Below are 22,142 nucleotides of genomic sequence, written 5' to 3' on the forward strand. Positions count from 1 at the left end.
AGCTCGCTGCCGCTCCCTCCTCCTCCACCCTCCCACAAAGAGCACGGCGGCGCTCGGCCGGCCCCTTCTCCCTCCTCCTTTCCTCTCCTTTCCTCTCCTTCCCTTCCCCTCCCCGAAAAACCCAGCGCTTCCCCTCGGCGCGGCGGCCGGGTGCCTCGGGAGGGGCCGTGCCGAGCCGAGCCGCCCGCAGCGCTACCTTAAGGGGCTGCTTGACATCAGCCGAGGGGCCGGGCGGCGGGGGTGGGATTTCCTGTGCTGGAGGTCAGCCGGCCCGGTTCCCCCCGCCGGTTCCCCCTCCCCGCCCGTGCCGGAGGCTGCCCGCGTCCTCCCGGCTCCCCGCTCCCGGCTCGGCTCCGCACAGTGATGTGTAAGCCACAGGATGCCCAGCAGCACCGGCAAGAGGTTTAAACCGACGAAATACATCCCCGTCTCCACAGCGGCCGCCTTGCTAGTGGGTTCGACTACTTTATTTTTTGTTTTCACGTAAGTAACGCCGCGGGGCGAAGGGGTGGGAGAGGGGGGAGGCCGGGCTCGGCTCCTCCAGGCCCGGCGCGGCCCGGCGCGGCTCTGCAGGGGCTGCCGCTCGCTGACAGCCGGAGCCACCATTTCGCGCACGGGAGCCGTCAGGCTGCGGCGGGGGGTGCCGGCTGCCCTGCTGCTGAGAGGGGCCGGGAGGCCGGGCAGGAGGCCGGGGAGGAGGCAGGGAGGCCGGCAGGAGGGAGGCAGCCCCCGGCTGCGCACCGCGGCTTTGCCCGGCGCAGCGCTTGGCAGCGGGAGCGATCCCGTCCCAGGCGCTCGGTGCTGCCCGGCTCGGGGCGTTTTTTATGTAACTGCCCCCCCAGAGCCCCAGGAGCCCACGGGCAGGTTTGGATTTGCCGCAGGGAGGGAAGGGGAAACTTTTTTCCCCACCCTTCCCCCTCCCTTCGTTTCCTCTGCTCTCGCCCCCACCTCCCTCAAATGCAAAGCGGGGCTCTGGCGGTCGGCTTCAGAGCCCCTGTCGGTGTATTAATATGTGAGCGGCGTGCTGCTTTGCCTCTCCGGGTCCTCTCCCTTTACATAAACTTGAGTTATGAAGAGCCTTAACCCCTCCTTCGCCGGGATGGCAGCAGCTTCCCTGCAAAGGCATTGCTGCTATTTCGAGGGAGCGATGCTACAAAACCGCTCTGAAGCGAGCTTTGGCTAAGCTGCTTTTCGGGGAGGTGAAAAGATTGCTGTGCGGATATTAAAACCGACTGTTTTGCTTATTTTGAAACCTTGCACCGTGTTTTGCCATTGCTAGTTTTTAATTGAGCTGAATGAAGCCCCAGGAGCAGAAGGCTGTGTAACTGGGGGAGTACGTGTCCACGTCGGTACCCTTCGGACTTTCACCGTAGTACGGTTCTCAGTGCGTCCAACTGCTCATTACTGCTGTGGCAGTCTTAATGTAGGATTCCGGAATAAAATGCAAATGTTGTGTTGTCTAACAGATTTTTAAAATCAGAACAGCTTTTGGCACTGAGTTATGCTCTTGGCTTAATGTGACTTGACTTCTGATTGCTTGTTTTTAGTGCATTTGATGGGAAGATACGGGTAAATCCTTTCAGGATATTGCACTGTTTCAGCACAAAGAGCTGGTACAAGTATAAACCCATCATTCATCGTTTGGGCATCTAATTATAGCTGGGTCCTCGCAGGCAAACAGAAGGCAGAAGTTGGCTTCTGTGCTGAACTTGGCTCACACTGGCGTGGTGTTTGGGTTGTTGTTTTGCATGGCTTCAGAATCCAAAAAAGGGGTCTCGATGCCAGTGCTTTTCTTTTCCTGCACCTTGAGAAATGGATGCATGCTGCGGTTGTTTTGGGAGCTGTATGTTTGTTTTCATGCCATACTTCAAATGTAGAGCTACAAATTGCCTCGTGATGTAAGACTTTCCTGGTAACACAGTTGTTGTTGAAACATCCTTTTGGCAGCAGGACATCAACTGAGGTGTTCGGTTTAAAATTTGTTGCTGTATGGCAGAAGTAATTAGCTTTAGTCTATTACCAAATCTTAAACTTAATTCTGCTCCCTCTGTTATCAGTGAATAATTACATGCAAAATGAAGTATTTTTAGGATCTCTCCATATTGTAGCTTGGCCTGTGCATCTTGAAGTGGTAGTAAATTTTTTGAGGACTGTCCCAGACATACGTTCTCTGCTGCTGCCAAGCCATGTGTGTAATAAAAGTAACACATAATTGAGCAACTGTTGTCAGGCAGTATCTGAAGTCCTGTCCATTCAAAAATACTCAGATAAAAAACAACAGCAAATCTGTGCAAATTTATCCTGAGCAGTTTTAGTAAAATCTGTCTTTGTTTCAGAATCAAAGCAAGTAGTATGCATGAGATTAGAGTGGCTTTTGTATGTGTTTTTTTGTTTTTGTTTTTGTTTTTCTCTATAGCTTTTTTCTTTTTTCTGTCTTTTTACACAGACAGTGTTTTGTGTCCTGAAGATCCTTCTGTCATGATATGTTATTCATGGCTGAGATAGGCCTGTATTTTCTGGGGTGCTGATCTGCACAACTCCTTTGATGTTAGGTAGGTCAGTGATAAGCAGCAGTTGAGGTTCTGGCCTAGCAGTGCTTTAAGCAGTGTTGCTAATACACTCCATGCTTGCTAATCATAGCACAAGAACTCTACTGGGTGACAATTTACTTGAACTGTTATTAATTTCTTGTTTGTGTTGCTAAGCTCCAAGGCTGCTGTTAAGGACCTTACCTGGCTATAAATACATGAAATTTGTTAATTTTCATATTAAATTTTGTGTGTGGATCAACTCAGTGGGATATCAGGGACTTGAGCAACCTCAGCGCTCTAGAACTGAGTAATGGTGGTTAATATATGTGGAAAATAGACTAATAACTTTTAAAAAAACACTTACCAAATAGAAGGAAAAAATCTTTTCTGAGTATTGCAAGTGTTTGTGTAACCTGGATTAAAAAACTGAGGCTCTGACCAGGCTTTCTCCCTAGACATGTTTGTGGGCTCCAGCCACGTAGTGTGAGTGTCCTCTGCTAGATGAAAAGCTCTTTGAACTTGAAGGCCAGGGATAGCTTTTTAGCAACGTAATCTTTATTTTTAGCTTTCGTACAAACAAATTCACCAAGTAGCAGCATATAAAGAGTGTTTGAAATACACAGTATGCACTATTATTTCATGACGGTGTTGATCAGCGGTGCTCTTATACTTCAATTTGGGAAAATTCCACAATAGATGCTTCTTTTTCCTCAGCTAACTATTCAGGATTCACTATACCTCTGTTGTATTCCTTCTGGTTTTACGAGGGGAAACAAAACTATTTAGCTATCACCATTACTGCCTGGAAAGGCAACGAAATATTTCAGTTATATTGCAGACTTAGCTCTCCATGTGTGTTCCTTTAATAATAAATACAAGCGTGTGAGTAGGTGGTCTAATTTGTCCCAGTAGGAGAGTAAAAGTGCATTAACTCTAAGCATTGCAAAGGAATGTATAAATAATGTTATATATCATAATTAGGGTAATTTACTCATATGAACAAATCAAATGGCATAATGAAGAAAGAACAATTCTGCTTAACATTACAGGAATCCAGAGTAATTCAGTTGCAGCAGATGTGAGCTTATTTCTCCCAAACCATTTTTTTCTTCATATTTCTTATAAGGTTTTTCGTTAGTGATAACAACTTAACCCATTTCAGTGAAGTCTAAGTTCTTATGCCTTGGACCACTGACAGCTATGACAGTGGTCCAAGTGTCTTCATCCAAAGAACCTGAGTCTCGTGAACTTCCTCTCTTACTTCAGGTTGTGTGACTGCAGTATTAGAGAACACAGCTTATTTGCCCGTAAGCATAATGCTATAAAGCATAACTTCACCCACTGACCTATGATGCTGGATCCAATACTTCTCTTCACCTGGTTAAATTGTGCCACTTACTGTTGTTTCTAGTGCTGGCAACCTCTGAATTTTAGCCTAGCAGCTGCAAAACTCGCATGTATAGATTACACAACAAGCTAAAAGCATAAGGTTTTAAGGAAAAAAAAAAAAAAAAAAAAACAACCAACACTGTGGCTTATTTTAGTCATGAGAAAGGAAAGCTCTTCAGTTTTTTTGCCGAATACTGTAGACTAGAAATTTCTGATAATAGCTGCTTTAGGACTGTGTTTTCTGTAGCATCCATCCAGTCAGCTGAGCGTCTTTGAAGTATTGGCAGAAACACATAATTCACAACAAAGATCCAGGTGCCACCACTACTTTGCTATAATGGTAGTAATGCTGCTGTCTATTGTTCTCTTCACTGGCATAGTAAAATGGGTAATTTTCTGGGTGAAGTGAAAGCACAACTAAGGTCAGAACTCATTCAGCCAATGCTGAAAATGAGACGAACTTTGTTCTTAGAAGTCATAATGGGGTGTAATCATAGGTGTGTACCACAGACATATGCAACTGGCGCTCTAATGCAGTCTGTGACACAGGAATTTAATATCAATAACCCTCAGGAAACAACTGAGAAGTAATAACGGGTGTAAAAGAGCAACTGAGGTTGAACTCAACGTAAGGATAGGAAGAAAACAGAGAAGTAGTCTTCAGCTGGTAGAAGGAGGATCAGGGGAAAAATGGCAGTTAGACTGTATTCAGTAGCAGGGCTTGTGGATTTACCTTAGAGACACGCACAAAAAAAAAATTGGCTTCATTCCTGAGTGTTTAGAAAAAAAAAATCTGGGGTTGTCTCTCCCCCTCCTGCCTTGTGTATCCTGTTACTGCATTTCATGAATTAGGAAGACTCAGTATTTCTGCAGTGACTTAATTATACTGGCTAAACCATATATTAATTCAGAAACACTTAGGATAAATGCATTTCTTAAATCATAACTGACCACCCCCACTCCGGATTATATGCTCCTGCATTGGAATAGCCCTAAAATACACATATAATAGCATTTTAAGGTTCATGGCTATTGTAACTGTTCTGGTTGGCAGTGGGAGTATGATTCTATGCGTACCTAAAATTCTTGAACTGTCTGTTAGATCTCATCCTCCAGTGACTCATTCGTGTTCATAGGTCAAAAGAGGGGAAAGCATCTTGTGTTTTTAATCTGGTCAGTCACTTAGTTGGTTCAGTCACTAACATAATTCAAGCAAATAGAAGATCATCCTTGCTTTAGTGAATTCAATTTGTATCCAAAACTCTTTGTCATACCTAAAGCCTTTTAAGGACTTCAGTGAACTTATTGCAGATACTCAGATATTCACTCCTACCAGTTCTGTGCTCTAATTTCAGTTAGAGCAAATGATTAAATGTGATGTAAAGAGTATATTACAGATGCTATGAGCCTTTGACTTTATAGCAGCCTAGAGAAAATAGTATTGGATACTGATAAATAGGTACACAAAAATGGAAATAAAGAAAAAAAAAGTTTGGTTTGCTTAATCTTTAGAAGCTGCTAGACAACATAAATTCTGCCTTGGAATGTGATCTTATGGCTTGGCCTCTGCCTAGTAACTTGCTGAAGGTGGCTTGTGGATTTGTGTTGCTCTGGTGGTTGTTGCTTGTGACTTAGGATGTCAGAAGTTCAAGGTTTGCTGTGGCGTGTCTGTGGAAACACTGCTACTCTGCTTATCTGCTTCCCCCTTGTTCTGCCGGAATGATGTCATACCAGATGTGCCCGTAATTTTGAAGCCTTTACAACACAAAGCTCATAGCCCTTGTCTGTTCTGAGCCATTGCAGGGATTCACTTTGTATTGTTGATGCTAATCGTGAAAAAGAACAAATTCACTCTTTTTGAACTTTCTTTTCAAACCACACTTTACTACTTGAAATGTTAGCCTATTGCTGATTAGTTATTTTTTTCATGTGCCAAACCGAGAAATTGCTGGAACCAGTAGGGAGCAGCTTCACAAAGTACACATACACAAACAGCCATGCAGGTGACAGTAGAGAGAGGAAAAAGCATGTAGTTTAAAAGTTTAATTAGGTGAGTTTCAAAACTGATTTCACACTGAAACCACCACTGATTGGGGTACTGCAATTCTGAGCGAAGAAAAGCCAGATATTTAAAAGAATGCAAAACTCAGAAGAGATTGCAGCCTCCTTAGGTATTTTAGCATTTTCCATCTTAAATGCATCTTTAATGGCAGATTTTCCTTGTCTACTCTACTGCAATCCGGAAGAGGTAAGGCTTTCCAGATTGACCTGAGTCTTCTCAGTTGTCATGCCTGTCAGCTACTGAGAAATGTTTATTCTTCTTATGACAAAGAAATGTCCTTTTAAGCTCTGGCAATTTCATCTTGGTATATAATTTTTTTTTCTAAATAGTATCTAGATAAACTTGTCATGCAAGATAAAGAGGCAGGGAATCTCAACAGGAAAATCCATTTAGCTAAAGTGTGAAAAGGCTTTTTTTTAATGCTGGAAGAGAGCTCAGTTTTATTGCTTTTAGCTAGTAGAGTCTATCATCTTCACTTCCAAGGGGACCAGCAAAGTTGGCAATACAAGAGACTTCTGAAAGCTATCAAAATTCATTCCTTTAGGAAAAAAACAAAACAAAAAAACCCACAAAAACTACCATGTTTATGATCAGCAGGGAATATTCTTTCCTCCTGTAGTTTGGGGGAGGGAGGAGAGTCATCCTCATTGATGGTAGTAAATAGCTAGACATCTTCAGCTGTGGAGTGCGCAGCTATTTGCATGCAGCCATCACGGTGGCATTTGAATGCTAACTGTAGATCTCGTTTTGAAGTCAAAATAGCTAATGCAGTGAAAGTTATTCCTGTGCACGGGCTATCCGCAGCTGTAGTCAGCGTGTGGTTTATGCCAGTAGCAGCCTCCTTTCCATTTTTCCTAATGAGCAGAGATTAAGGATGTGGGTGTATGGAAATAGGAATGAGAGACTGCCTCAATTAGATCAGGGTGGGCCTTTCAGCCTTTGCATGTAAATATACAAACAGTTATTCAATTTTTCTTTAAGGTCGTTTTCAAGATACTCTTTTAAATGCTGTCTGTGTTTGTTTAAGTATGCCGCATGTGTGTCCTTTTATAAATAGAAGCAATCTCTACAAAATTGTGCAAAAGGTATGGGAGCTCGTTTGGTTTGTTAGCAATGTAAACTGAGGGATGCTATTCTTCAGAACACACACAAAAATATATATATAAATTGAGAGAGAGGCGCGTTTGGTTACCTTGGACTTCTGATTTTTAAGGTCTATTACCTGAGACAGTTGCTATTTATACACTTAAGTTTTTGCATAGATAACTTATTCTGTTACTAGGTGCTTCGTAGCTGAAATCATCTGCACAACCCCATGGCATTGGATTCTATATACTTGTTTGTAAGGGACATATGAACAATGGCCAGAACAGGCTTTCTGTTCTCATTTTACCTAAGTGTATACCTACAAGGCAAGTCTTCAAGGCCTACAAAGGGAAGCCACAAGTCTTGTTTAGCTTGCACTGGAAGATTTTTGGAATAAGCTGGTTGAGAGCATGAAATAGATGCATACTAGAGTGGGGAGAAGAATCTTAAAAGCCGAATCGGTGTTACAGTTGTGTAACCAATACAAAAGGGGAACATTGATTTACTGTCCTCTGATTTGAGCCAGTAGATACAAGACTTCTTTCTGACTAACCCAAGGGTAATGTTCAATTTGGCTGCGCCGCTAAAGAACTACTATTAGTTGATCAAATGTCAGAGGGAGCTGCTAATGAAGTTGAAAGGAAGAGGCACAGGGGCTGAAATAGTAATGCTGCAGTTTTCAGTGGAAATTCTGTATTATTTTTTTGCAAAGAATGTCATCAGTTGGAAAACTGTAGTCAGCGTGGATCTGTTTTGCTTTAGGAGAGGCAGTTTTGGGGATCCTTGCTTGGAGATTGCAGTACTTTGTTCAAATGAGTACACCACAACATAGTGTATACTACATAAATCTTCAGCCAGTAATCTGTATTCAGAAAGAAAATTTAATTAGTCCCTTATTGTTCTTCTGCAATTACTAATACAGTTTAGCTTTACTTGCTTCAAAGCTGTTCAAAGTGGCTAAGATTCTAAGCTCTGTACCCGTTATGTAGACATTAGTGGGTACTTCACTCCTTGTTTTTCTCAGGACGGATATTATGGAATAAACTGTACAGTAACCCATACTTAGATATCACAGTGGTTACCATGGTTCTCTGTTTGTGAAAGCGTAAGTGCAGGATTTGTAGACATCAGATGTGAAATCATTATGAAATATCTTTGCTGCTGTGTTTTGAGATCTTCCAGTAACAAGAGACAGTGGAGCCAGGTGCAGAAAAAAAAGCTCTTGAATTTTAGATCTAAATCTAAACACCAAAGTAGCTGTTTCCAGTGTACATGTACACCACTTTATTGTGTTCCTTATTACTGATGAAGTCACGTAATTTAGGAAATGCTGCCCTTTGGGCAAGTGGATCACAAGTTTTATCAAGCAAGGTGGCATTGATATGGGAATGAGAAATTCAGATTTTTATCAAGCCACATATGAGATGATGTCAATATTTTTTGAAGGGAGGAGTTCTTAGAAGCTGACTAGCCAGAAAGTACCTTGAAAAATAAGGATTGTATGTGCCACTCTGAAATGACTGCTCTCCAGGAAACCTCTGCATGCGCTCAGACTAAATTAATAGCAGAATATTCTTAAATGAACAAATTAGTTTTTAAGTTGAAGACTAACAAAGCAAACTTGAACTGCTTAAATATATAAGGGCTCTCAGAAATAGTCAGACAAAACCTTACTCTCCCAGGATTCTTAAAACTAAATTGGCATTTGCATTAGCTCTCTTTCATGTCTTCAGGGAAATAATCCAGTGTAATATCTATATCAACACAACTTAAGTACGGTGCTGGGAATAAGGAAAGCTTTGACATTTTTATAAACAAATATCATTTTAATTTAAATTCAGATCAGTCACAGAAAAATGCTTTGAAATTGAAGGGTTCAGCTTAAAACTTCTGAAGCTACACTGATCCCAGTTGGCTGGAAGAGACAGGTATTTACTTCACTCCTTGTTTTTCTCTCTTCCTTACCTTCTTCTAAGTCAGTTCCATTTTCAAAAGTTATTTAGGATTATTTTAATTGTGTTTAGCCTCATGTTTTTTTTTTTTCTCATGAACAAGATCTCATTTTGCATGTTTAGCTTTCTCTGAAGATTGATGTTTGCCTTAGCAATAGCTCTCCAGATGTGTTATGATCTAATAATGCTGAGCACCAGTGGTTAACCCTCGTCTGCTGTCAGCAGCATGCTGAACCACCTGCTGTGTTTTACCAAATCTCATAACTCAGCATTTGATTATGTAGTGTCTTGGCTCCAAGTGTCTGGAGCTGTTAGGCGTGTAGGTGGGTGCGCTCTCCCTTCCCAGGGTCTGTATCCAGCATTGGGCTCAGGAACCTCTGCCCAGAGACTTCCCTCTGGAGCCACACAGTCATCTTGGCATCTCCTCAACTTCCCAAGGCTCAACGGTGGAGTAGGGACTGCCTGTACAGTTGTCTTCAGATGGTCAAACCTGTATATAAATATAAAAGAACCTAGAGCTACATTATATATATATTATATATATATTTATTTATTTATATATTCTCATTTCTCTCTTTGTACTGTGCATGTCTCTCTGAAGATCTTGCTGCAATCGTAATCTTACCACCTGGCTATGTGGAAGCAAATGACTTTTCTAAGGGGTCACTCCTTGAAATATATTGAGGTTTGTGGTTTGAGTTGGCAGTTTAAGTTGAAGAAAGTGAAAGATTGTGTAGCAATGCAGCTCTAAAGACAGATTTCATACAATATGCATTTTAAAATAACCTTCTACAAAGTGTCAGCCTCTGTCTACACCTTTTGACTAAATCAGTGCACAGGTAGGCTGGCTTTGCATATATCTCATTTTGTGTAAAATGGCTAACAAGTCCTTGTGACAAAAGCAATAGAAACTTGAACAGGCATTGCCAATATGTTTTTCAAATTACCATGTCTTGATAATTTTGTAAGAAGGGATATATAAAATGGCTGCTTTCTGATACATAGTGTGAGTCAAACAGAAGGAGATAGCCAAGCTGCAGAATCCGATGAGGTAACTTCTATTTCGTGTACGGAAGTTGTAGCATCTACAGCAGCAAAGCGGTTTAATACTTGCAACAGAAATTCCAAAGTGCAAAGGCAATGCAAGATTAAAATAACAGTACTTGCTGGGTGTGGCCATTAAACCAATATGATTTTTTTTGCAATTACAGAACAAAACTTATGATCTTTGTCCATATGTAGGACTGTATCAGAAAATTAACTGCAAGGATTACTTCAGCTCTTCTCAGCAGAGATTTGCTGAGAACATTGCCTCATCTTACGTGACAAATCCATTCTGAAAGCTAAATTTTGAAGTGAATGCCTACCTACACAAGAAATGCTCTCAGGAAGCTTGGGGAGAATGGAGGTGGACAGGAAGACACCATTTCGTTTGTAGTAGTGAAAGGGTTGGTTCCTTGAAATGGGATGGTTCCAGTCATGTTGTGCTTTTCAGTAAATGAAATTTGACAGATTGCTTGCAATGATAATGAGGTACAAGGTCTTGCACGTGTTAGTGAATTTCACCTTGCTGCTGCTTCTGCTAAGCATCATTTCCAACAGGTTGGGAAACTTCTATTTTGTTTCCCTAATGCTTGAGCTCAAGAAGGCTAGACAAAACAGCACTGTGTAGTCCTTTATTTCACATCTGGGCCCTTTCTGATGGTGAGTTTTGAGTGTGGTCAGATGCCTTGATGGGACCCTTCTTGACTTACATAGGACTGTGGGACGTGGCCACTTGGGATTTCCCTGTGTGGAGCTTGTTATCTTGGGCAGCAGCTTGGCAGCACCAGTAACCTGGCAGCAGTGGGCAGCAGCTGGTGGGTCCAGCTAGGCATGTACCTGTGATAGGTTTTTCTGACTGCATTGATTCTCCAGCCATCAGACCAGGTCAGCAGCTACTAGTCATGACTGTGAAATGCTTTGCTGTCACAGGTCAGTTTCCAGTGGACAGGTGTCTAAACCAGCGCTCTTCCTGATGCTTTTTAATTTCTGGTAATGTTAGAGCTACTGTGAATGCATTGCTAAACAAGAAATGCTATTGTGCAGGCAGAAGGCAAGGTGATAAAACATATAGACCTGGGAAAATGTTCAGGCTTGTATATGGATGTATACGTATTTAAATAAGTGATCTGGTGGTTAGGACTACTCTTGGAACCACCTGGTTCCTGGGCTCTGGTCTTAATCCTGCAAACAGCTGTCTGTACTCTCTCTAGCAAATCACTTAATCCTTCATCTGCATTAAGTGCAAGATTTTATCTGGCTGTACTGTGAGTTAGCTGGGGCAAAACTGTGTCCCACTCCCTGTGTTGAAGTCTTAGTCCCTTCTGGTTTCCAGCAGCATAACTTGTGAGTTAGGTTGGCAGTGCTATCAGAGAAACTGAGGCTGAGAAGCACTGTACAATTGGAGCATTGGTGCTTAGGAAGTTTTACACGTATGTGCCAACTCCAGACGAATGTCCTTTGAGCCCAGGACTCAATGGAGGTCTTTATTTCAGAAAAGGCTTCTGAAGAGAAGGTTTATTCTCCATTTAATGTCATTTTGGGCCATCCTAAAATGCAAGTGAATGTCATGCAGCAAGACTGTTTTCTTTAATGCTGAAATCTGCATGAGCATATGAATATGGAGATACATGGACTAAAGCTTCATTGGCTCTCTTTAAAAGTTTAATGTTACATTGTAGTATTTAAACTTTCATTTGTATGTGGTTCCACAAAGACTAATTACTTTTGCCAAGTAATATTTCTTCCACTGTATTACAAAGGCTAGTAGGATAGAGCTAAACATGGTATCTGTGGTTGAAGAACTGAAAAATTAATGATCTCTTTTCTAGCTGCTGTTTGATTTATAATTCATATCTGATAAAATGAGAAATACACTTCTGAGCTAGCTATCGTCTCTCCATTTACTATCTAGGTGTTGTTTTGTTGTGTTTTTGTTGTTTGTTTGTTTTTTAAATTCTTCCTTCAGCGGATGTTAGGGGTGTGTGAATTTTGGGCCATAGAGTGCTGCTGAACAAGGAGGTTGCCTGACCCACGTTTTCTGTGCTTGTCATTTCCTTTAGACTCATTATCCTTTGTAGTATCTAGCCCCAAGGCTTGTGTTTACTCCAAACTGGAGCTGCTGTAGCACACTGCTGCCACGACCCTTGACTTTTATTACTATTACAAGAGTAGAAAAAAAGGATTCAGGGTTACAAGATGTAATTCAAAATCTCATCCCATCTGTTGTGCTGGAGTGGTTTATATGGGTTGATGCAACAACTTTCCCATATTGAAACTGTACATGCTATCAGTGGGTTACAGCCTTTATTGTGACCTTTGGAATCCTCTCTGAAGAGACTGACCAATGCTTCTATCTTTTTCTCCACTAAGTTCTTTATTCTTAGTCTATGAATTCATTTGATCCATACAAGTAAGCAGAATTTGGTCTGGTCAATAGGGAAAGAGATGTCTAGCAATTTGCCAAATAATTGTCCTCTGAATGCAAGAGAGACCTGTTTAGTGCTGTGATGGACTGGATCTTGCTTTTTTTGATTAATATGCTTTACGCTTCTGTTTGCTTCTTTCAGAGTAGCCTTTATTTGTTTATGTTGCTTCAACTGCTTTGGAAATGAGGAAAAGATATTTTGAGTGTTGACCTGCTTCGTCTAAAACAGAAAGTGTTGCCAGTTTACTTCTTGCTTCCTCTCTAAATACTTTTCTATTGGGCTGCTTCTGCCACGTGTATAATGTGTCTCCAAAACAGCATATTGTTCATGCATGATGGGTGGATTCCTGCATGTCTGACGAGGAATGGATTCTCTTGGGCATGCAAGTCCTGCCAACACTTCAGTTGGAAAACTTAAGGTTTTAATGTACATTCTGTCTTTTAGTCCCAGTTTGGCCTCTTCTTTTGGAAGACATTTCTCTGGAACAACTTACAATGTACCAGGCTTTTTACAATATAATAATAATAATTAAAAAAGCATTTATAGTTATATGGAGATGGTTTACTAGAGAGTCTGCATCTGACTTACATTTCTTTCTTTAGATCCCTTCTCACTGTTTCTTACCATGCATGTTTAAAAACTTGATGAAACTGTGTAAGAACTACACAGATGGGATGAAGCTGCCAATTGATAAGGAATGTTCTGATTGCACATGGCAGTAACATTAAAGGGATGTTTCTTCTGCGAGAATATAAAAACACTTGACTGTCACTTCCCTGATTTTACCTGTGGAGGGAAGGTATATCAAGGGTGGCCTAGAGTAATTCTGCTGATTTTTAGTCTGTGCTGTAGTAACCTTATCTGGGTCTATGTTCAGAAAGGAGAAACCTGTCAAAAGTTAGTAGATATGTACTGAATTTCCAGATTATTCTTAATACTCTGCACATGGATTATCTTTCTTGTTGTGCTTATTTAACTATATAATGGAAATAACTTCTTAAATATCAGTAAATGAACACAGGACTAAAGATTGCTACTGTATTTGACACATTTACATCATGGTCCTATATTTGAAATCCAAAATTCTTTATTTCAAAATAAAGAATATAGCAAGAAAAAAATTAGGAAACCCTAAGGGGAAAATACTGCATGTCGAGTTCTCTTCTGTCGTGGCCTACTTTATTTGCTAAATATAAAAACCATTAAAACTATTTGTGTACCACAGCTACGGCTAGTCTAGAGTTCCTTGTCATCCTTCTGCAATTATCCAAAAAGCTTGCTTACATGTGGATACTAGAGGGTTTTTGGTGCATTACATTGTAAATGAGTATCTGGAAATAAACTGCCAATCTCCATTTCTGGATGAGCCTTAAAGACAGATTCAGGCACAATAAAACAGACTTGTTTAGTGACAGTTCTGCGTCACTCCACATGCCATGTATGATCACCCTATCAAGAACTGCATCCTGCTGTGATGACAGTTTGCTGGAAACTCTCCACAGATTCATTGGAAATTGGCTGAGCCCCAGCTCTACAAATTAGTGGTCAGAAGAGACTGTTTGTAGGGTACAAGTCTGTCCAATTTGTAGTGTTGACTTGATTCTTTTTTTAATTAACGCTTTAAAAAGTGTGTCAGCGGAGTGCCAAACAAGACAAGAAATGATCAGCTAAAACATTTTATTGCAGCAGATGATGCTGTTCTATATTATCACAGGAACATGGCACTTAAATACAGCAATATTTTTTGTCACTTTTGTTCATTTTATGGTCAACAACACTTTAAAATACTGTAAATAGTCTTCAAAACAAATTCCAACTTTTGCTTTTTTTTTCCTTCTAAAATCAATCTAATTTTTTTCCTGAATTCTTTTAAAATCTAGTATCTTAATGAGTTTTAAGCCAACAAGTGGAATTGTTAACCCTCCCTCCCCCTTAACTGCTTTTATCTCTAAGACTGCTTTCTGTGCAGCATCTCAAACTTAAGCAGGTGATTGGCAACAGCTATGTAAGGAAATACAATAGTCTGTAGTCCTTTGTAGATCCTGTGAGTACAGTCAGGATTAATGAAATCTGACTGGCTGACTTTTGGTGAAATCATCTTTATCCTCTGTTTTTAAGCATCAAGCTTTTTAACTGCTGCTTCCTCAGTGCTTTGTGTGAAACCTATTACTACTCCATCCAGCCCTCAAATATTGCTCTGCAAGGGAAGTGAATGTCAAGATGAAAGCTTTGAAAGATCAGAGCTGGCGATGACAGCAGTTTCAACTGCCTTTGCTTACACTGAACATGGTAATGTTTCCTATAGAGTTACCAGATTATGGACTCAGATTTCGGATATGTTCTTTGCAAGTAGATTGTGCCAGGTGCTGGGGCTGTGAGTACAAGGCAAGCTTTCAGTGTCAGGACCTGGTACTCCGTAGAGCAGGTTGGGTGGATTCCTATTTGAGCCATGCTCTCAATCCCCCTCCTCAACTGAAGAGGGGCAGGAAATAAAATTAAAAGCTTGTGGGCTGAGCTAAAGACAAGGGAGATCAATTACCAACACAGGCAAAGTAGATTGTATTTTGGGAAAACTAATTTATTGCCAACTAAAATAGATTTGTATGGTGAGAAGCAAAGACAAAAACACCTTTCTCCTTAATCATCTATCTTTTTTTTTTTTTTTTTTTTTTTTTTCCATTCTCAATCCCTTTGTTCCCAACCCGTCTACCTCCTCCTGCCCATTTGAGTGGCACAAGGGAGAGGGGAATAAGGGGCTGCAGTCAGACCGTAACATTTCCTCTCTGTCCCTTCTTCTTCCTCACGCCTTCCCCGGCTCCTCCAGGGGCTCTCTCCGTGCTACAGCTCCTGTCAGGAAAAAAAAAAGCTTGCAGTTTCTTCAGGAAATACCCACTTGCTCTGGCCTGGGGTCTCCCATGGGCTGCAGCGTGGATATCTGCTGCAGCAGGCCGTGAGGAAATACCTGCTCCACCATGGTCCTTTCCATGGCTGCAGGAGAATCTCTGCTCTGGTGCCTGCAGCACCTCCTTCCCCCACCTTCTTTCACCTTAGTGCTTGCAGGGCTGTTGCTCACACTCTTTACCTCACGTCTTACTGCTCTGCACTGTTTAACCTTTTTTCCAATGTGTTTTCCCTGGGTCACCACCAGCGTGGCTGAGGGGCTCGGCTGTGCCCTGTGGTGGGGTGGCTGGAAGCTGCTGGTTCTGGTGCAGGGCCACCCTGGCCTCACCTCACTGAGGTGCCTGCAGCCCCTCACCACCAACGCCTCTCCACATAAACCCAGGCCCCCACAAAATACTTCTTACGTAGATGTTCTAACAGACAGAATAGCTTAATGGAGAAGAGCATTAGGTATGTGAAGTTAATGGTAGGTAATACAGTTCTGTGTTCATATGGATCTTTAGATGTAGGAGGAGAGCCCGTGACAGAGCAGTAGTAATGACAAGAACAAAAAACGCCCTTTTGACCTTCATCACCCCCAGCTGTGCCACCAAGGTCAGTAATACACGTTGGGAAGAAAACAGATTTTGTTAATTCTTTCTGCAAATTAACTTCCTGTTTTTTTAGTAGCTCTTAACCAAACACTCTCTTCAGGGTAATTGTCTAATGTGAGTGTGTGGCGATGGCTCACAGATTTATGAAATTCCTCAGAATTTCCACTGTGATTCTATGAGTCATGTAAATGTGACTTCTTCAGATGTGACTCAAGTATCTTCCATTTTTATGGATTCCTGAGTAGCTGCTCTGTCACGGTCTGGGGGTTGTCGGGGTCCAAGCTGGGTGTTTCGTTCAAGCACAAGTCACAACTGTGCGTCTGTTCTCATGCATCTGAAAATTGTGGTGAAGACAAGCTCACTGGCGGTGTGGCTGCTGCTGCACCAGCTGTAAGCAGCCCTTCCATGAGGGCTGGCTACAGGCGTTACTTTTTAACCTCAAATCTCAACTGCGTTTATTCTGACTTACTGTTTAAAAGCCCCGTGGCTCTTGCCAACTTCATGGAAGACTTGCTCTTTTCTTTTCAATTGCCTGTTGAATGCTGGGTATTGGTACAAGGTTGAGGTCCTCTGAACAAACTTTCCAGAGAATCTCTCTCCCCTCTCTGGGATTAAGGGCAGTGCTTACAATAGAGGGCTGCATACAGTATATTCCATGACAACTAACTCATTTTCTGTGGGTGCATTTAGGGAGCTTTGGTAGCCCTAACCTACTGCTGGGGTGGAGAGTATACAGGAATGGACAAGGAGGAGGAGTAATTTTTTAATGTCAGTAAAACTGACTAGCTCAAAAGCTCTATGAAAAATTGAGTTTCCAGAGCAGAAATACTAAAGCTTCAGCCTAGTTCATAGTTTTATTTTTTTTCCTACCCTGAAGCACTCCATCATAATTGCCTTTGCTCATACTACACCTGTCAAGAGATGACACTGTTATGTGCTAAACTCTGTAGGTGTGACAGCAATGCGTTTCGCCCTGCCAGAATGGAGGTGGCATGTGTCCATTTTCTAGTACTTGGCCTGGTCTGCCAGCTTTTTTCCTCCTACTGTAGAGATAATGCCAAACCATAGTATTTTAACTGTTTCCCCTTTGGCTAATGTTTCTGGTGACATGATTATAAATGATTTCTGTGTTCCTGGTACAGATATGTGAGCATGTTGTCTTTGCCTTTTTTTTTTTTTCCTGGATGCCAAGAGATCTGGTGGGACTGCTCAGAGCCATTTGATCTTGATCTGAGTGTCCTGGGCAGTGGTAGGCAAACTTGGCTCTAAAACCTATGGTCTACATGTAGGCATGGACTGAATGATTATTCTAAAACAGCTTGTCCTTGCTTCTGGTGAGCTCACTGTGATAGCAAGAAAGACCAAGCATTAGACAGAAAGGAGTTTTGAGGCTTGTTCTGAACATCTCTTTAATGGTAATTATTCAGCTGTTTTTCAGTGGAGAAGGTAAGGTATGCGGAGGTAAGTAGATAGTTCTATTATTCCCAAGCCCCTTAAGGTTTACCTTCACTCACTGGTATGTTTTTAAACATGCCTAGTGCACGTAGCCAGATCCATCCTGCGAACATGAATTCCTCCTGGAAGTACCTACTTCTTCACAAATACTGTAAACTTGGGAGAGTCTGCTGTGGCATTCTGGATTTTTCACGGAACGCCTTTTTTTTGTTGTTTTGTTTTTTAGCTTGGTTTCTAAAGAAATGAGGCTTTATGTTGTTGGTTCTGTCCATTTCTTCCATTTTGAACTTGGAATCCATTACCCATTTCTATCAAGTTCAGTAAAGGCACTGAAATCTTTAAGGTGATAAAAGAAATTTGGTGCCTGAGCTCAGGAAAAAAAACTATTAATTATTGTCCTATTGAGGGAGTGGCTTTCATGTGAAATCAGCAGTTGCATCTGGACAGATCTCCAAGTTTGGCATCCTGGTCAGAAAACTGTTCAGCTGGGTGTTTTTTCCTTTGTTTGCCTGATAGGGGGACATGAAGGGAAACTGGAAGGTGATTTTCTTCAGGGGTAATGTTGTGAAGGAGGATGCAGAGGTTTCAGTATATGTACATACAGAGGCAATACACAAAGGAAGAAGTCATAAAAAGCATGAGCAGTGATTGCAGTGGGGGTTGGGGCAGTGTTACACAAGGACACAGGATGCCTATCCAGGAGAGACATTTGTTCATCTGCTCCTGAAATATGTTGTTTCATCTTAATATAGATAAGTTACAGATCGCCTGCTTGTATAATTAGAAGAAACACATTGGCTGCAAACCCAGTTGAGTGTCCTTCCTGGGTCCCTTTAAAAATACAGGAGAACTGTTTTTAATGCTTCTGTTTATTTTGGTACAGTATCGAGACTGCTGGAAATATGTTTATAGCACAGTCTAATGAGCTGAGGCTCCTCTCTAAGATTCCACTGCCTCATAGCTGGATAGAAAAAGCTGATGCTGTCTAAATATGTATTTATGTCAGACACTGGCTTGTGCTAACAGTTAATGCCATGAGGAGCTGCCTATTTAATACCACCTAAGCTAAGAGCTTGAGCAGCAATTGTTCCTAAGCATATGATACAGAATGATCCTAGTTACTGCAGTATTTATTCATTTACTTCTGCAGCAGTCAGATTTATCAACACCCGGTCTGTGTTGTGAACATCGCTAGTTATATTAGGTCATCTGTAGTTAAGCTTGATGACTTCATGAGAACCATTTTACTTTTGCAGTCTACCTGTGAATTACTAATTCCAGGTCAACTTTGAAATCTGGATAGATGGTTTTAGATGCAAGAAACCCAGGTATATGAAAATAGTGTTATTTCCATTGGACTGGAGTTACAGCTCTGCATGGAGCAAATTTAAGTGAGGTGAGAGTGAGCTGCTCGTCAGCATCCTGACAGGTTTTCTTGCCACTTTAAATGGGTGGGTTTAATCTCTTATTCTTCCCACTTCTTCTCCAAGAGGAAGTGCATTTTGCCTGGTGCATGATTACTTACTTCAGTGGAAGACAGTCTTGGAAATGTAATTTTTGGATAGAAATATTTTCTATATCAGGGAGAATAATATTCAAGCCTAAAATAAAATAGAGGTTTGTTTTGAAACCCAGAAACTATGCTGAGCAGATTATAGAGCAACACTGCAGTAGTTTGGTTCAAACTTGCTGCTTGAATCACAGTTTGTTTCCCAAATGGTTTAAAAAGGCAGTCTGTGGCATTTGCTCTCCCTGCCCTTTTGAACATCCCCTTGCTCCAGTTATTCTTGTGCTGCAAGGGGTCAGAGATCACTCTCCTTCTCTCCAGGCTTCAGACCATTGGACTTGTCAGCTCTTTCTTCCAGAAATTGGATTATAATGAAAAGTTGGCATTCTCTTCCCTTGCACTCCCAAATCTGAAAAACCACTGCAGAAATCTTATTGTAATTGGTAGTTTGCTGTTGGTGCAGTTTGTGTAGGCAGAGCATGGAGAAGTTTGCTTCAGTGCACATTGGAAGGACTGAATGGCAATGTTTTACAGTGTGCCTCTAAAAATCTTGTGTTCACTTTTAAATCTCATGCAGACAAAAAGCTAATATTAGTAATGAACTCCTAAAGCTCACTGGAGAAGAGAATTGATTTGAGGTATAGAATAACTTTTCCATCAGTGTTTTGGCCAGATCTGCTTAATGTGAGTAGTAGCTAAATCCTTCCCAATTTAAACACAATATAGGCATTTTAAATGATTTACAGGTTTTTGAAAACACTATTATCAGTACCATGACAGTGTTCTGAGGAAGCACTTCTTTGAATTACAACTGGAACTAATATCTGCTGGAGTAGTAGCTCTTTGAATAGATAGGAGAGTGGCTGCCAGGAATATATTGAATATCTGAAGCCCAAATTGGATATATTTAGTATAGTTGGCTCATTGAAAAACTTGTTAACAAAGCATAAAAATCCTGCTGGAGCAAATTCATCTTTTGCTTTCGAAGAATGTTTCAGTTCTTTGTTAACATGGTGAAGATGGAGTGGTTTTATTGTGGGGGGATGTGTCCTTGCTTGTGCGTGCACTGAATGCCTTTAACAGAACCACCATCTGGCTGGGGCTGTTCGTCACCTAAGTTGTTTTTGCTGGCCTGTAGTGGAAACCTGCACAGAAGGGAGGTGGAGCTAAAGAAGGTGGATTTAAATGCTTTGGTCACTGTTCTTGGTCTTTATTTTGCGTTGGCAATTTGAGAAAGGGGCTCAGGGGCTGGCAGGGGGATTTGGCTTCCCAGGAATGATGCCAGAGAGACCTTTCTTTGAAGCCCTTCGTCAGCAAGAGAGGGAGCCTATCCTGTTGCATTCTGTTTTGTTTCTGGGGGGAATATGATCCAGAGTGACTAGGGACAGGTGGAGTGTGTCAGAGGTCCAAAAGAAGATGGTAATCAATATTCAGTTCCTAATGCTTAAACATTTTATGAATGTGCCAAACTATATAAAAAGCCTATGTCACACCAGCTATTTTAAAGTACATTAGAAAAATTAAGTGACTGTCTTGCATCTGTTGCTGACTTCAGTTCTTTTTCTGTATAAACAATTTTAGTGATTTAAGGTAGTACAAAGGAATATTTGAAATTTAGAGGGATTGATGTGTTTTTCTGTCATCCTGGAAAGAATCCTGAAGTCTTGAATAAACAAATAGAGCAAAGACCAGAACTGACCATGGTGTTTAACACACAGAAGAGATCTAGTTTCAACATGTTGCTTCTCATACCTGGACCGTTGCTGGGCAGCAAACGTGGAGAGAACAGTTTAATTTTTTTTGAATATTTGGCCCATTTCCTTGCATATATAGTACAACAAAGAACATTTGTCAAGTGATAAACTGTACTACAGTGATTACCAGTCTGATTCCTCTGGATGCATGAGCCACTAATCTTCTTAAGTGGGTGCTAGTACAGATGGAGACCAGGACTGGGGGCTGCTGTGTTGAAACTTTCAGCCACTTCAATCACCAGTGAACGCTGCACGACTTTTATACCCTTGTTACAAAATTTGAAAATGCACACCCTCACAAAGTTACTTTCCTAGTGAAAAATGTGATTTTCTTGGCTGGATGTTTGTCTGTTCTTGTATCTGCTTTGTGGTGAGAGGGAGTAAGTACTTGGCCTTGATAAGCTCTTGTGCCAAGCGTTATTTTGGAGGAAAAAAAAAAGAAAAACAACTCTAGAAGTATTATGGCCCACAATTATATCAGCAGGGCCTTGCTTGGAAAACAATTGGGACTGCAAATTAAATAATTGTTGTCCATGGATGGAAAACATGTGGCTTTTCTTCTCCCATGTACACTGCCTTACTTGCTCAGTGCTTTTGTGGTATACTGAAGTCTTAAGAGCCAGGATGCTTAGGGGTTAATCAATGAAAATGGTTTGAACTGATAGCTATGGAAAGAAAAGAATCCAGTGGTTTAATTACACAGATGCCATCTATACACAGAAGAGTGCCTATTGATCTGCATGTTTTTAATTAAAATAAAGAACTTGCAATTTTCATAAAACATTTTCTCCTTATTCACCGGTTGGGGTAGGACTTCAATTGCCATCGTGCCCCACGAAGCAGCTTCAGTGGAATGCACTAAAACCGCAGTGCATGGGACTGGCACACAGGTACGGAGCAGAATACAGGGGTCCAGCTGGGGCTCGGAGAAGAACAATGGCATGAAGTGACACTTTTTGTGAATTTTCTGCTGTTCATTCTTCCATTTGAGAGTCAAGCTTGTCTGCAAATCAGATGATTAAAGCTGGAGGAAGCCACTGTTAATTCTATGTTCTGGTGTTGAAATACTTGCAGAGGGGGAAAGCTTCCGTGTTGACATTTGTAACTCATGAGAAGCCTGCGAGCCAGGAGCTCCAAGGTATGATTTGAAGTCTCTTTTATTAACTTCTCTATTTACTTTGTTCTGTCAAAGCAGTGCAGATCGACTGTCCAGACTGGAGCTCTCTATGTTGACGCTGAGATATACATTAGAGGTAGAAAGCTGCCCAGCTTTTGACTGTTGGAATAAGTTGTAAGGTAGCCCTGTTAAAAGCAAGTACTTCTAGAGGCTTCTCGAGCTCCGTCAGTCAGTCTTTCCTGTCTCTTAAACTTTTTTTGCTTCTGTGTGAAAAGCTTCCAAAAGTGGGGAAATTGAACACACAAAATATAGATTATTCTAATCT

At 41.3% G+C, this 22,142-nt stretch overlaps 1 protein-coding gene across 1 annotated transcript in view; it reads left to right on the forward strand.

Moving 5' to 3' along the window:
• Positions 1-280: 280 nt before the first annotated feature.
• ZDHHC8 (zinc finger DHHC-type palmitoyltransferase 8) overlaps positions 281-22,142 on the forward strand; it is a 112,046-nt gene continuing 90,184 nt past the window's right edge. Inside the window, exon 1 of the mRNA XM_032198721.1 lies at positions 281-483. Coding sequence (XP_032054612.1) covers positions 380-483 — 104 coding nt within the window. The 5' untranslated portion in view covers positions 281-379. The remainder of the gene's footprint in view (positions 484-22,142) is intronic.

This window comes from Aythya fuligula, chromosome 17, assembly GCF_009819795.1.
Source record: "Aythya fuligula isolate bAytFul2 chromosome 17, bAytFul2.pri, whole genome shotgun sequence".
Classification (NCBI taxonomy): Eukaryota; Metazoa; Chordata; class Aves; order Anseriformes; family Anatidae; genus Aythya; species Aythya fuligula.